The sequence below is a fragment of the Hevea brasiliensis genome, chromosome 4 (assembly GCF_030052815.1).
Source record: "Hevea brasiliensis isolate MT/VB/25A 57/8 chromosome 4, ASM3005281v1, whole genome shotgun sequence".
Classification (NCBI taxonomy): Eukaryota; Viridiplantae; Streptophyta; class Magnoliopsida; order Malpighiales; family Euphorbiaceae; genus Hevea; species Hevea brasiliensis.
The window spans coordinates 12,638,794-12,654,581 of record NC_079496.1 but is presented as its reverse complement, the minus strand read 5'-3'; the positions used below and the strand labels follow the sequence as shown (position 1 = coordinate 12,654,581).

The 15,788-nt window shown below is 33.8% G+C and overlaps 2 protein-coding genes across 2 annotated transcripts; both read left to right on the top strand.

Moving 5' to 3' along the window:
- Positions 1-4,939: 4,939 nt before the first annotated feature.
- LOC131179392 (uncharacterized) lies at positions 4,940-7,262 on the top strand. The gene is made up of 2 exons (XM_058146223.1): positions 4,940-5,430; positions 7,142-7,262. Exons 1-2 carry the CDS (start codon positions 4,940-4,942, stop codon positions 7,260-7,262), a joined length of 612 nt encoding a protein of 203 aa, XP_058002206.1.
- A 2,595-nt stretch (positions 7,263-9,857) lies between these two features.
- LOC131179220 (MDIS1-interacting receptor like kinase 2-like) lies at positions 9,858-13,680 on the top strand. The gene is made up of 2 exons (XM_058145371.1): positions 9,858-12,630; positions 13,181-13,680. Exons 1-2 carry the CDS (start codon positions 9,957-9,959, stop codon positions 13,543-13,545), a joined length of 3,039 nt encoding a protein of 1,012 aa, XP_058001354.1. The 5' UTR covers positions 9,858-9,956; the 3' UTR covers positions 13,546-13,680.
- The last annotated feature ends 2,108 nt before the right edge of the window (positions 13,681-15,788 follow it).

Here is a 15,788-nt window from a genome sequence, read left to right as displayed (position 1 = left end):
AGTAGTTGTACTCACCCTCTCATTTTTTTTCAGTATTTTATATTTCTTTTACTGACTCCACTACTAATAGCCTCTCTTTCAGTGTTGTCCTCTCATCCACTTCACCAACTCCAGAGTCTAATGGAGGTCGGGCCAATATGTTATTTTTGGATATTTCTTTTGTTTTAATTTTTTGGACGTAAGTAAGACAGTTAGGAGATCTAATCTGCAAATATTTTATTTTGATCCTCACGGAGAGGATTCATGCATATTTGAATATCTATTGTTGTTTGATGGGCACAGAGCCATATTATATATATCAGATGTATTTCAACAGGTTCCATGGTTTCTTTTAGCTATAAATTTAGGGAAAACTCCATCAGTTTTCCAGGTTACACCGGTCTCTATAGGTTAGGGATGGGTGTGACATTTTGTGGTATCAGAGCACAGGTTTATTGATTCTATAGACCTTTCTAGTGTCAGTGTTGTTAATTATCTCTCGATGTTCCATTCCTTATCTTATTTGTAGGACAATGCCACCCAAAGTAGTAGGGGGTAGAGGTCGTGGTGCCAACCGCGGCCGTATTGTTCATAGAGTTCGATTAGCTGATGTTGGCCGACCTCATAGGGATCCTATAGCAGCACGTCCACCTCCTGAAGAGGTGGCAAACCAGGAGTTACCTGAGGGTGGAGATGAACATGATGTTACTGTTTCTCATGATGTAGTATCAGGGGCATATCCAACTGCACCACCACCGCCTGTTCCACTTGCAGCTACAGTTGCACTGCCTGTTCCACCTGTAGGTGCACCACCTATTGCACCTACAGATGCACCTCCTATTCCACCTAAAGCACCAGCTATTCCTTTTCAGTTGAATATAGATCTTGGTGCATTTATGGCACAAGTAGTTACAGCAGCTATCACAGCTAAGCCGAAAGATCCATGGGAGGTAGTGGATCGTGCTAGACGTTTGGGGGCTTATGACTTTGAGGGTTCTTCTGATGCTGATGTTGCAGATAAATGGTTGAAAAGAGTTATAAAAGTATTTGATTTGATGAAATTAACAAATGCAGATAGGGTGGATAATATACATGCGTTGTTACAAGGTAAGGCAGATAGTTGGTTTGATGGTATACGTCGCAGAATTGGATCTGATTTGACTTGGGACAGATTTGTGATTGAGTTTCACCAAGAGTATCTGACAGAAAGTTACAGAAAAGGAAAGAAAGATGCCTTCTTCAGGTTATTTCAAGGAAGTCTCTCAGTAAGGGAGTATGTTGATTGGTTTGAAGATCTTTATGGTTTTGTTTCAGACATCTTGCCTTCTGAAGAAGCTAAATGTGATAGGTTCAGGCAAGGTTTGCATATTGGCATTAGATCTTCCATGACTTAGTTCAGAGGTAGCAATTTTCGTGAATTAGTGGAAGCAGCTTTGAACGTTGAAAAAGTGAGATAAGAAGAGAAAGAATATGAGCAAAAAATGAGTAGGAAGCATGGGCCAAGTTCTTTACAAGGGTTCAGGGAGAGACCAGCTAAAAGATGGGGTAGTTCATCTCAGTCTAGAACTGATTATGGTGGCAGTGGCAGCGGTTCTTATGTGAGTACAGGACAACAACCTGCTCAATTTCAAGCTAGTCAAGGTTCAGTGGTACAGTCAGTGGGTAGTTCCTTTGGGGCACAGAGACAGAGACAGGGACAAGGAGACAATTCTGGGTTTGAACAGAAGAAGAGAAATTTTCCTCAGTGTGCCACATGTGGTAAGTACCATGATGGGGAGTGTAGGAGGTTTGATCGAGGTTGCTTTGAGTGTGGTGCTCCAGGACACTTTAAGAGGGATTGTCCTTTACTTGTGATTAAAGATAGTGGTTCTGGTTATGGATCGTGACACCTCAGAATCCACAGATTGGTACAGCACCAGCACGAGGTAAACCTACAACGAGACCTAGTGAAAGTAAGACTACTGGGGAAACTTCATCAGCTCAGTCTAAACCCACAACACAACTTGGTAGGCCTCAGACTCAAGCCAGAGTCTTTGCTATGACATAGCAAGAGGCAAGAGCATCTCCAGAAGTTGTGACGGGTATGTTGACCATATTTGGTAGAGATGCATGCATTCTTATAGACCCTAGGTCCACTCATTCCTTTGTGTCTCAATCATTTTCTATGCATGCTGATAGAGAATTGAAACCTCTAGACTGTGGATTAGTTGTGGGGACACCAGTTGGGAATTCTATTGTATGTGAGCATGTGTACAAGGATTGTGTTGTTAAATTGGGTGATCATGAGTTACTAGCAGACTTGATTCCTTTACATCTCCAGGATATTGATGTTATCCTAGGCATGGATTAGTTATCCTGCCACCATGCCACAGTAGATTGTTTTGAGAAAACAGTGATGTTTAATTGCCCTAGGGGGCCCAAGTTTATCTTTCATGGAGAAAGGTGTTCTCTTCGTTCCTCTGTGATTTCTGCTATGACTGCCAGGAAGATGCTTAGGAAGGGTTGTCAAGCATACCTAGCTCATGTGATTGATTCTACCCTAAAAGTGCCCTAGTTGGAGGACATTCTAGTTGTGTGTGAGTTTCCTGATGTTTTCCCTGATGAACTTCCTGGACTACCTCCTAATAGGGAGATTGAGTTCTCCATTAATTTGAATCCTGGTACAGCACCTATCTCAATGGCACTATATAGGATGGCTCTAGCAGAACTAAGGGAGTTAAAAGTACAATTGCAAGAATTGCTTGATAAGGGCTTTATAAGGCCTAGTGTATCACCTTGGGGAGCTCCTGTTTTATTTGTGAAGAAAAAGGATGGCACTCTAAGGTTGTGCATCGATTATAGGCAGCTAAATCGAGTCACAGTGCTGAATAAGTATCCTTTGCCTTGCATTGATGATCTCTTTGATCAACTCCAAGGTGCTAAGGTGTTCTCTAAGATTGATTTACGGCCTGGGTATCATCAATTGAAGATCAAGGAGTCTAATGTACCTAAGACAGCTTTTAAAACTTGTTATGGGCATTATGAGTTTCTTGTTATGCCTTTCGGGTTAACCAACGCACCAGCTGCTTTTATGGACCTTATGACTAGGGTGTTCAAACCCTATTTGGACAACTTTGTTATTGCATTTATCGATGATATTTTGGTGTATTCTTGTAGTAAGGAAGAACATGAGGAGCATTTGAAGATTGTATTACAAACTTTAAGAAGCAAGCAATTGTATGCCAAGTTGAGTAAATGTGAGTTCTGGCTTGATAGAATCATCTTCTTAGGACATTTTATTTCAGCAGAGGGAGTATTTGTTGATCCTTAGAAGATTAAAGTAATAGTCAAATGGGATCCTCCGACTAATGCTACAGAGGTTAGGAGTTTCTTGGGACTAGCAGGGTACTATAGGCGTTTTGTCCAAGATTTCTCCATTATTGCAGCACCATTGACAAAATTGCTTAGAAAGAATGCAAAGTTTGAATGGACAGAAGAATGCCAAGAGAGTTTTGAGAAGCTTAAGACATGTTTAACTTCAGCTCCAGTTCTTACTCTACCTTCAGGAGTAGGTGGATTTGTTGTATATAGTGATGCTTCCCGCAAGGGGTTAGGTTGTGTTTTGATGCAACATGGAAAGGTGATAGCTTATGTTTCTAGGCAACTTAGACCACATGAATTGAATTATCCTACTCATGACCTAGAATTAGCTGCAGTGGTTTTTGCCTTAAAGACATGGAGGCATTACCTTTACGGTGAAACTTGTCAGATTTATACAGATCATAAGAGCCTGAAGTATCTCCATACACAGAAAGAATTAAATTTAAGGCAAAGAAGATGGATCGAATTACTTAAGGATTATGATTGCACCATTGAATATCATCCAAGCAAGGCTAATATGGTAGCTGATGACCTTAGTCGAAAGTTCCTTGGTAATTTGGCATATGTTAAAACAGTTAGACTTCCATTATTGTTGGAGTTTCGATCTCTAAGAGCAAAGTTAGCAGCGGATATTTCAGGGGCATTGTTAGCAACTCTCAAAGTTAGGCCAGTATTGGTGGAAAGGGTTAGAGAAGCTCAAAGCCAAGATGAGCAATTAAACAAAATCATCAATGAGGTGAGAAATGACACTCGTACAGATTTTTCACTTAGTGAAGATGGGACTTTAATGTTTGATGGCTGGTTATGTGTACCTAATGTGGAAAACCTAAAAAGAGAGATCATGGAAGAGGCTCACTATTCTGCCTATTCTATGCATCCGGGTAGCACTAAGATGTATCGGGATCTTAGAGAAAATTATTGGTGGCCAGGCATGAAGAAGGAAATAATAGAATTTGTTTCAAGGTGCTTAGTATGCCAACAAGTTAAGGCAGAGCATCAGTATCCAGCGGGAAAGTTGCAGCCACTTCCTATTCCATAATGGAAATGGGAGCATATCACTATGGATTTTGTTTCTAGATTACCTCGTACTCCACATGGGCATGATGCAGTGTGGGTAATAATTGATAGATTGACCAAATCAGTGCACTTTTTGCCTATGAGGGTGGATTTTTCTTTGGATAAGTTAGCAAAGATTTATGTTAATGAGATTGTGAGGCTCCATGGTACTCCAGTTTCCATTGTTTCAGATAGATATTCAAGGTTTACATCTCGGTTGTGGCCTAGTTTGCAGAATGCTTTAGGAACTAAAGTGAAGTTTAGTACTTCCTTCCATCCACAAACAGACGGCCAATCTGAACAAACCATTCAGACTCTAGAAGACATGCTTAGGGCATGGGTAATAGAGTTTAAGGGAAGTTGGGAGAAGTATGTAACTTTGATGGAGCTCGCTTATAATAACAGTTATCATACTAGTATTGGCATGGCCCCTTATGAGGTTCTATATGGTAGAAAATGTAAAACATCAGTATGTTGGACTGAAGTTGGAAAAGAGAAGCTAGAAGGCCCAGAAATGGTATGACACACTGCTGATAAGATCCAGATGATTAGAAGTAGATTAAAGGCTGCACAAGATAGACAAAATAGTTATGCAGATTTGAAGAGAAGAGATATTGAGTATTACGTTGGTGATAAGGTATCCTTAAAGATTTCTCCTTGGAAGGGAGTTATACTCTTTGGTAAGCGTGGGAAGTTGAGTCCTCGGTTTATAGGACCTTATGAGATTATAGAGAGGATCGAACCAGTTGCTTATCATTTAGCTTTACCTCTAAAGTTATCACAAATTCATGATGTCTTTCATGTATCTATGTTAAGAAGATACAGAAGTGATCCCTCTCATGTTCTCCAGAAGCAACCTATTGAGTTGAGAGAAGATTTAACGTATGAGGAAGAACCAGTGGAGATTATTGACAGAGAAGAGAAAGTCTTGAGGAACAAAGTGGTTCCATTAGTTAAGGTTCATTGGAGCAACCACTCTAGAAAAGAAGGTACTTGGGAAAGAGAAGAGGATATGCGGGCTCAGTACCCACACTTGTTTGCTCCACCATGTATGTAAATTTCAAGAACGAAATTTTTTTTAGGAGGAGAGAATTGTAACAATCAGCCCATTAACCCAATTTATAAAAGCCCATAAATTAACTTAATAAGAGCCCAAAATTAAGAAATCTCTAGATAATAATAACAGTAATAAAAAGACACAGCATAATCAATTTGGGGGAATTGTTCCCGTTTCCTTCAAGAGCAGAAAAAAAAAATTCACACCCAAAATTCTTCTTCTTCCTCCCTTCATTCATAACTTTTTCTCTTAAAAATCAACCCATAAACTCACTCAAGTATTAGCTAAACTCCAATTTCAATAAAAACACTAATCTAAAATCCATTTCCCACTTGCAAGAACTGGTGATTACTTTCAATTGGTAAGCTTTTCTTTCTTTCTTTTTTTAGTTATTAAGTTCAACAATTATTTCATTATCTCATGATAATTCTTATGGCATATAATGGCATATAATAGGAGGAAGATAAGTTTTATATTAACTTAGTGAATAAAGTTTCATTTTGGAATAATAGATTTTCTTGGACTAGTAAATAGGTGATTCTAGCTACTAGGTAAGTTTTCTTTAAGAGATACCATGAGGTAGATTTTAGAGCTATTAATGAATATTTATTTTATTTATGATAATAATAATAATAATAATAATAATAATAATAATAATAATAATAATAATAATAATAATAATAATCATCATCATCATAATAATCATAATAATAAAAAAATAAATAAAAATAAATATTTCCTACCTAGTAGTGTGCTCTCTTTAAAAAGGGTGAAATTGGAAGTTGGTGTATGTACAAGGGAGAATTTGGATTCAAGGTTTTATATCTTAAATGCTAGGTTGAGAATGAAGAAATTAAATAGGAAGTGGTTGATTTTTGGGACTATTGGTGTATACTAATTGTATTTAAACTAAGAAGAATTTTGATGTAATAAGGGGAAGGAATTTTAGCATGAAATGCTAGAGGAAAAGGAAAACATGTTGAATGGAGAAGAAGAAAGAAATGAAGAGAATGTGAAATTTGTTATATTCTTTCGTTTAGGCTACAAATGGGCATTCAAAATTCATTTGTGATGTGCTGTGACTTTGTTGAAAATTAGTTGGACTGTTGAAATTTTGGGGAACGTTCAGGTTACGCCGAGATGCTGCCCTCTTTCTTTTAAAATTTTCGTACACAAATCATGCATTCTATATTCTACAATTTCAGATAGGATTTAAATTCCTTTATTGATGCATTATTATCTTTTAACTTTAGGCGAGGATTTAGCTCCTGTAGTAGATACTAGGGGTGCTCCAGCGATCTAGGCCTCAGTCTGTCTTCAGTACAGGTGAGTGGATAAATATATAACACTGTTATTTTATTAAATGTAAATTATTTATATTATTAATTTTAAGTATGAAAATGGGAACAGAGAATGGTAATTTTATGTTTTATTATTGACTAGAATGAGATTTATAATCACAGCTGAATAAATGGCCAAATACACTCAATATATGCACTAAATAGATAGCACCTTGATGACAAGTGAATTACTTTCAACTCAAATTATATTTATATTGTCTTTGGGACAGCACTTGCTATACACATAGCCTTTGGGGTGTATATCAGATGGTAGCCCTTTTGGGGTAGCTCTACACATGTGTATGACCAGCATTTTTATTGCTCTTGGGTTATTATTGTGTCATTATAGAGCCCAAGATGCCAGCATTGCTCTCAGGCTACCAAAGTTTATTATTGCGCCTGAGATCCTAGCATTATCTATAGGAAGCATATTGCGAGTGTATGAGGATGTTGCAGATTTTATGATTTAATATATTTATTTCAGCAATATTATTACAACATGAATCTTATTTCAACTTAGCTACATGATTTGGATTAAATGATATTTATTCAGCTGACCTGTTCTAATATAGCAGAATTAGTTCTATTAAGTACCAAAACATTATCGGTTCTCCTTTGTTATTTATTTATCTGTTCATTGAGTAGTTGTACTCACCCTCTCATTTTTTTTTTCAATATTTCATATTTCTTTTGCTGACTCCACTACTAATAGCCTCTCTTTCAGTGTTATCCTCTCATCCAGTTCACCAACTCCAGAGTCTAGTGGAGGTCGGGCCAATACGTTGTTTTTGGATATTTCTTTTGTTTTAATTTATTGTACATAAGTAAAGATAGTTAGGAGATTTAATTTGTAAATATTTTATTTTGATCCTCATGGAGAGGATTCATGTACATTTGAATATCTATTGTTGTTTGATGGGCACAGAGCCATATTATATATATCAGATGTATTTCAACAGTTCTGTGGTTTCTTTTAGCTATAAATTTAGGGGAAATTCTGTCAGTTTTCCAGGTTACACCAGTCTCTATAGGTTAGGGATGGGTGTGACATATATTTAGTTGGAATCTCCCACTCCACCTATATAAAGAAAAAAAAAATCCTAGTAGAAAAATAGCACCCTTTGTGGAGAAAAATCTTAGCTACATTCTTTTTCAGTAAAGGAATATTCGTTCTTCTTTTGTTTTGAGTAAACACCGTTGGGAATTGAAGCTCCACATTGGGCATAAACAAAAATTAAAAGGTAAAAATAAGTGATGAGATTACAAAATTAATTTAACTAATCATTTTAATATGTAAAATAATTTAATCACTTATATAAATCTAAATTAAAATAAATTAAATTATAATTTAATTAATATTCTCTCCAAATTTAACAATCACATATGTTTCTTCGTGGAAGACTCTGGCCACAGAACCGACAAATGCATGCATTGAAAATTCAAGCCAAGTTTGCAAGTGTCACCGTCAAATTACTCAGTCCTGTGCTTGTCATTCTATATAACTTAGTTTGTGGGTTGCGCGTAGATTAATGTTCTCACAATCGTTGCACATCCCATTCTCATACGGGTAGCTTAGTCGACGTTCCAAAGTAGAAATTAAGCAGAAAAGGAGATACAGCGAAAAAAGAGTTTTAAGAGGTCCAGCAGAGGAAGTCAGGGAGATCTACTTTTTTGCATCATTTAAATAAGTCTCGTTCAATTTTCTGATCTACTTTTTTGTAAGTTTCAAAAAATTGAAAAGTCTCCAGTTTAATTTTTTTTTTTGTTAAATTATTTGTAATTTGGTAGGTAAACCCTTTGAACAGCTCAATTTAATCTCCCTACGGATTGAAAAAAACAAAACAAATCATTTTCAAGTCATCGAATAGGGAAATTTTATTATCTTAACTAATAAATTTTTATAGTATCACTAAAAAAATGTTTAGCTGTGTTTTTCTCATTTTACGGTAAACACTTTTTTTTTATGTTAACTTAATAAATCTTTCATAATTAATTTCTTTATAAAAAATAATATCATTTTGTTTAAATATTGTGAGGTTAGTTGTAAAATTGTGTTAAACTATAATATTTTCTCTAATATCATAAATTTTAATAAAAATCATATATTTTAAATGTGAAATAATATATGAATATACCTTATTTATTGTTATCTATAATTAATATTTTTAATATTATTAAAAAATACTATATGTATTTTTTTAAAAAAATTTATTTTTTTCTGTTAAAGTTGATAAATATTTTATAATTAACTACTTTACCAAAAAAAAGGTATAATTTCATAAAAATTTTACAAGATAAATTGTAAATTTATATTAAATCAGTGTATTTTTTTAAAAAAATAATTTTATTTTACATGAAATTAAGAAATCACAAAAGACATTCTAAATTAAAAAACTAGTGGTTTGAGTCATCAATTTCAGTCTATTCAAATCATTTAAAAAATAAATAAATCATTTAGAAGACACCACATGGATCAAAACATTTTTTAATTGAAACCATAAAAAATTAGAATTATAACCAGAATTAAATTGAATCAAAATCCAATCAAAATCGAGTATAAATTGAAATCGGCTGGAACGTTACTCAACTTATTTGATTCCCATTAATCCCCTGCGATTACAGTTTACGGGAGTCACTACGATGACAAATACAAATCCACAATTCTCCTTTGACTCTTTCACTATACAGGCCTACCCTTCAAATAAATAATAATAATAATAACAAAAATCCTTGAGTGGCATTAATAAAAATTAATTATATAGAAAACTCTTTCTCACACAATAAATTATAGAATATAAGTCAAAACACCTTGTTGTTTTCTCTGAAACTTGCTTGCAAGTTGCATTGCTTTCATTGTCAAGTAAATTAAAAAAAAAAAAAAAAATCCTAACAAAATCCGACATTGAGGCTGTGAATTCAATAACAGTCCAACACCAATTAATATATGGGAAAAAATTGTTTAAGTTTAATTTATTATAAATTTAAGAGATAAATATATAAATTTTCTCTATTTTATATATAAATCTCAATATATATTGTAGCATGATGATGACGACCACGACACCCACTATAGGTATAGGCAGAAACTTATCTGCATATCTTCTTCGGTCATTGCCTCTCAATCCCCATTTTCTTTTTTACCCATCGCTCCATCCTCACAGTTCATGGCTTCCATACTACAGAAATTACTCCGCTTATTTTCCTCACTCCTTTTCCATCTTATTCCTTTACTAGTATTTTCTGTTCATGTGCTTTCTTCTGCATCCCCTCCTGCTGTTCAAACTGAAGTAGCAGAAGCAGATTCTCTTCTGAGATGGAAGGCTTCTCTTGATAATCAAAGCCAATATTTCCTGTCTTCTTGGAATACTACTGCTGGCAGACCCTGCAATTGGTTCGGTATCCACTGCAATGAGGCAGGAAGTGTCTCCAATATAAGCCTTACAGATTCTGGTTTGGAAGGTACGCTTCAGAGTTTCAGCTTTCCATCATTTCCCAATCTTGTCAAGCTTAACCTTAGTAATAACTCTTTCCATGGGAACATTCCTTCCCATATTGGCAATCTATCCAAGCTCAAAATCCTTGATTTTTCTGTCAATGAAATCTCTGGTTCCATTCCCCAAGAAATTGGGATGTTGAATTCTCTCACGTACATTGATTTATCAGACAATTTTCTCACTGGTACAATACCAGCTTCTATAGGGAATTTGACAGCATTGCCAATTCTCTACATTCAAAGGAACCAACTTTCAGGCTTCCTACCTCAAGAACTTGGAATGTTGAAATTTGTCACTGAGATTTTTTTCTCAGAAAATAGTCTCACTGGTATAATCCCAATTTCCATAGGTAACTTGACAAATCTTTGGGCTCTTTATCTTGATAGCAACCAACTTTCTGGTTCCATACCTCAAGAAATTGGCATGCTCAGATCACTTACAGAACTTGCTTTGTCACATAATAATCTCACTGGTCCAATTCCTACTTCTATAGGAAACTTGACAACGTTATCTTATCTTTATCTTACTGATAACCAACTTTCGAATTCCTTACCTAGAGAAATTGGGAAGTTGACAAAGCTAACTAGACTCTTCCTTGAAATGAATGACCTTTCTGGAACTCTTCCTTTAGAGATGAACAACTTCACTCTTTTGGAAGTTTTCATAATATATTCAAATAGATTCACTGGCCAGTTACCACAAGACATATGCATTGGTGGAGGTCTCAAGTCTTTTGCTATTCATGAAAATGACTTCACGGGTCCCATCCCAAGAAGCCTGAGAAATTGTAGCAGGTTATTGAGACTCCATCTTGAGGCCAACCAACTCACTGGAAATATATCTGAAGATTTTGGCAGATACCCACAGTTGAACTTCATGGATTTGAGTGATAACAAATTCTATGGTGAGCTTTCATGGAAATGGGAAGGTTTCGGCAATTTGTCGACACTGAAAATCTTGAATAATAATATTTCTGGTACAATACCGGCTGACATCGGGATGGCAGCTCAATTGCATTTACTTGATCTCTCATCAAATCACCTTGAAGGGAAGATTCCAAAGGAATTGGGGAAGTTAACATTGTTTGTACTTTCTCTTGATGATAACGAACTTTCAGGTGGCATTCCTGAAGAAATTGGATTGTTATCTGATCTTGAGCGTCTTAACTTGGCAGCTAACAATCTAAGTGGAGCAATTCCCAAACAGCTTGGAGATTGCTCAAAGCTATTGTTGTTGAATCTCAGCAAGAACAAATTGGCAGAGAGTATTCCTTTAGAGTTGGGCAATTTACGCTCTCTTGAGAGTCTTGATCTTAGTCAAAATTTGTTAATAGCAGAGATACCACCACAACTGGGAGAGTTGCAAAGACTGGAGACATTGAACCTCTCCCACAATTTGCTGTCAGGATCGATTCCAACTACTTTTGATGATTATTTATCGAGCCTGACAGTGGTGAATATATCCTATAATGATTTACAGGGCCCAATTCCCCACAATAAAGCCTTTCAGCAGGCTCCATTTGAAGCACTTCAAAACAACAGAGGCCTGTGTGGCAATAACACTAGACTAAAGGCATGTGCCTCAGTTGCAATCGACAAAACTATCAGAAAAAGGGGTAGTAAACTGGTTGCTGTTATTGTCATTCCCACCGTATGTAGTCTGTTTCTATTTATTGTCTTGGTTGGGGGTTTCTTTCTTCTCCGCCAAAGAATTAGAAACAGAAAAGCTAAGTCAGAGGAAGGGCCGAGTGGTGAAGATATTTATGCAATGTGGGGTCGTGATAAGGATATGCAATATGAAAACATTGTTAAGGCTACGGAGGAGTTCAACCCCAAGTATTGCATTGGGGAAGGAGCATATGGAATCATCTACAAAGCTGTGCTGCCAACTGGTCGAGTGGTTGCTGTAAAGAAACTTCACCAGTCACCAAATGGAGAGATGACTGATTTCAAAGCGTTTAAAAGTGATATTTGTGCATTGATAAACATTCGTCATCGAAATATTGTGAAGTTACATGGTTTTTGTTCGCACCCCAAACTCTCATTTTTGGTTTATGAATTCATAGAACGAGGAAGTTTAAGAAATATTTTAAGCAATGAAGAACAAGCAGTGGAGTTGGCTTGGTTTAGGAGGCTAAATGTTGTTAAGGGAATAGCTAATGCATTGACCTATATGCACCATGACTGCTCTCCTTCAATCATCCATCGAGACATTTCCAGTAACAATGTTCTATTGGATTCAGAGTTTGAGGCTCATGTCTCTGATTTTGGAACAGCTAGGATCTTAATGCCAGACTCGTCAAATTGGACCTCATTAGCAGGCACATTTGGGTACTCGGCACCAGGTACTTTCTTTGGCTTCATTTATTTATCATAATAAGGTTAATAAATTTTCTTAATCCATTTTTTTAATGTAATCTTAAAAACTTTACCTTTTAGCTGAACCTCTTCTGCAAATGAACTCAAACTCATAACATCCTTGATATAGTTGCTGGTGCCTATAAATGGGTCACACACAGATAAAGGCATCCTCATGTGCAGACTGATGAAGTGCAAGACAATTAGACTCTGTGCAATTGCTAAACATAATTTGTTCTGCTGAAATTTCATTACACATGTAATGCCATGGTTCCCTTCCTGGAAACATTGTTAGGGAAAATGCGGTCTAGATTGTTAAGCAATTTTGTTAAATTCTCGCTCTGTCTAGATTAGCTAATATGATTTTGTAAGAATTCCATTTCTTTCCTAAATTAAATCCAAATTTGTCAATTGTCATAATCATGCAAACTAAGATCAATGCAGTACCACAATAAATGATCTAAGATCATGCTTTTTATATGCCTTGCAATGCCACTGCAAACCTGCAAGCTAATGCGTGATTGTACATTTTTGCAGAGCTAGCTTACACCATGATCGTCAATGAAAAATATGATGTTTACAGTTTTGGTGTGGTGACACTTGAAATTCTAATGGGAAGACATCCAGGTGATTTCATTTCCTCTCTTTCACAGATGGATCAGTATACACTACTTAAGGATGTGATTGATCAACGTCTCCCAACTCCTCAAAACAAAGCTGCTGAAGGAGTAATACATATTGCACAGCTCGCACTTGCCTGCTTGAGTGCCAATCCGCAATCTCGGCCAACCATGAAACAAGTTTCTTCATCGCTGATAAATAAATGGCATCCATTGACTAAGCCATTCTCAGAAGTAAATTTGGGAGAAATTTTTTTTTTTCAAGGAGGTGTCAGTAGCTAAGACTTTGATCTCGTGTTTGTAATACTGTGTGTATGTATGCATGTTTGATATTAATTTCCTTTTTACTTTTCATGCTTCGCACTCTTTGCTTGCCTTGTATAAAAATGTAATATAATGTTATTGTCATCTTCATCATGAGTTTTCCGCAGAACTCTGATTAAAATTAATTTGACCTTTCACATCTGAGTTTAAGTAACTACAACTGAATTGGCAAGTAAAGTGAATGATATTCAATATACAATTGCTTCCCATTAAATTTCTTTACATGAACAATACATTACTGTTATTTTGTTTAGGATTTTAATTCCACCAACACTTGAGAGTCATATGAACATGGAAATGTTTGTTTCTGAGTGAAGCAAAGAAATAAAATGTCAATTTCACTGTTATTGTCTGTTTGTCAAGTCAAGCCTCTTAACAGATCGAGTCATTGCCGGTGATTTTAATAATTTGGTTTTACCCTACAGCCTAAGTATTTGGTCTTGTGAGTTATTAAATGTAACACCTTTGTTTTTTTATTATATTATTGTGACTGCGTGGTGTTTTGGGTCAATTTTGATGTATAAGTTTCCTACTTAGAGCCTGTTTTAATTTGGAATAATTGTTATCATAAATGGCAATAGTGATATTGATAATCGATAGCTGATGATAGCTGTTTTATGTTAAGTGTTTGGTAAAATTATATTTAGCTGTTGCTGTTGATATGTGAAATGACTAATAAGGGTATATATAATATAATTTATTTTATTATTTAAATAAATATAAAATTATAAATTTATTACATTATATTAAATATATAATTATTAAATTAATATATTATATTATTTAAATAAATATATAATTATTAATCTTTTATATTATATCATTTATTTTATTATTGAAATAAGAAAATAATTATTTTTTAAGATAATTAAATAATTTTAAAAATATAAATAAAATAATAAAATAATTATTATTGTTAATAGAAAAATTTATAATTAATTTTAAGTTTTTAGATATAAATAAATATTTTATATTTTATGTCATTAATAAAAAATATTTTATCAAAATTAAAATACGTTAATTAAAATGTTAAAATTTAAAATGAAAAAATAAAAATATTAATAATATTAATTTTCTAGTTAAATAAAAAAGGATAATATGGTCAAAATAAAAAATAAAACCAAATCAGCTATCACCGATAAGAAATTTCTAAAAATAGAGCTGATACAAACTGCAGCTGATGGGTATCATATCAGTTGCCCATCAGCTATCAGCTCTATTTTTTTTAGCTTGCCAAACACTATAGTTTACCTGTTTGGGTGTCTATCAGCTATCAGCTGCACCCAACAGGTAAACCAAACACCCCCTTAGTTGACATTCACCTCTAAGTTGATATGCGCAGCCTTAACGCTATTTTAATCGGGATTTCATAACAAAAATAATAAAAAATATAATAACATAATAAAAATATTAAATATTAATAATTTAAGATCAATTAAATTATATAATATTTTCATTATTTCAAAATATCAAATTTTTATAACCCTTTAATATTTAGAAAAATATAATATATTCATATATTATCTTTATCTAGTTATATTATTATTATTCTAAAAAAAAATATTAATAATAAAAAAAGGCGCATAAAAATAGCATAAGAGAAAAAAAAATTAAAATAAAATTACATAAATATACTATATAAAATTATAGGCATATGAAATAAATATATATGTTAATATATATATACTGTAACTTAACTAACAACAATATCTATTTGTTATAGCATTAAAAAAGTAATCATTTAATCATTTGTAACTTATATATATAATTGGGGAAATTAGTAAGTTCATTATAATTTAAAATAATTGAATAATTAATTAATCAAAAAAGAAAAAATTTAATAAAATAAAATTAATTATATTTTATAGATAAATTACCATTTAGATCGTCACTATGACAAATTTTTAAAAGAATTTAGCTTACTTTATATATACACAAGCCTAATTCCTCTCATTTCCACTGCATTATTAACATTTATACTTAAATGTATTTTGTTTTTCACAACATTATTATTAATATTTTGTTTTATATTTAATCTTTTCATTATATTTTAATTTTTTAATATTTATACTTAAATGTATTTTAAAATAAATTTGCACGTATCAATTAAATTTTTTCTTTAAAAAAAATTTAAGGAATGGACTTTAAATCTTTGTATCGAGTGATTAAAAAATGGCATAATAAACTATAAAAATTAAATA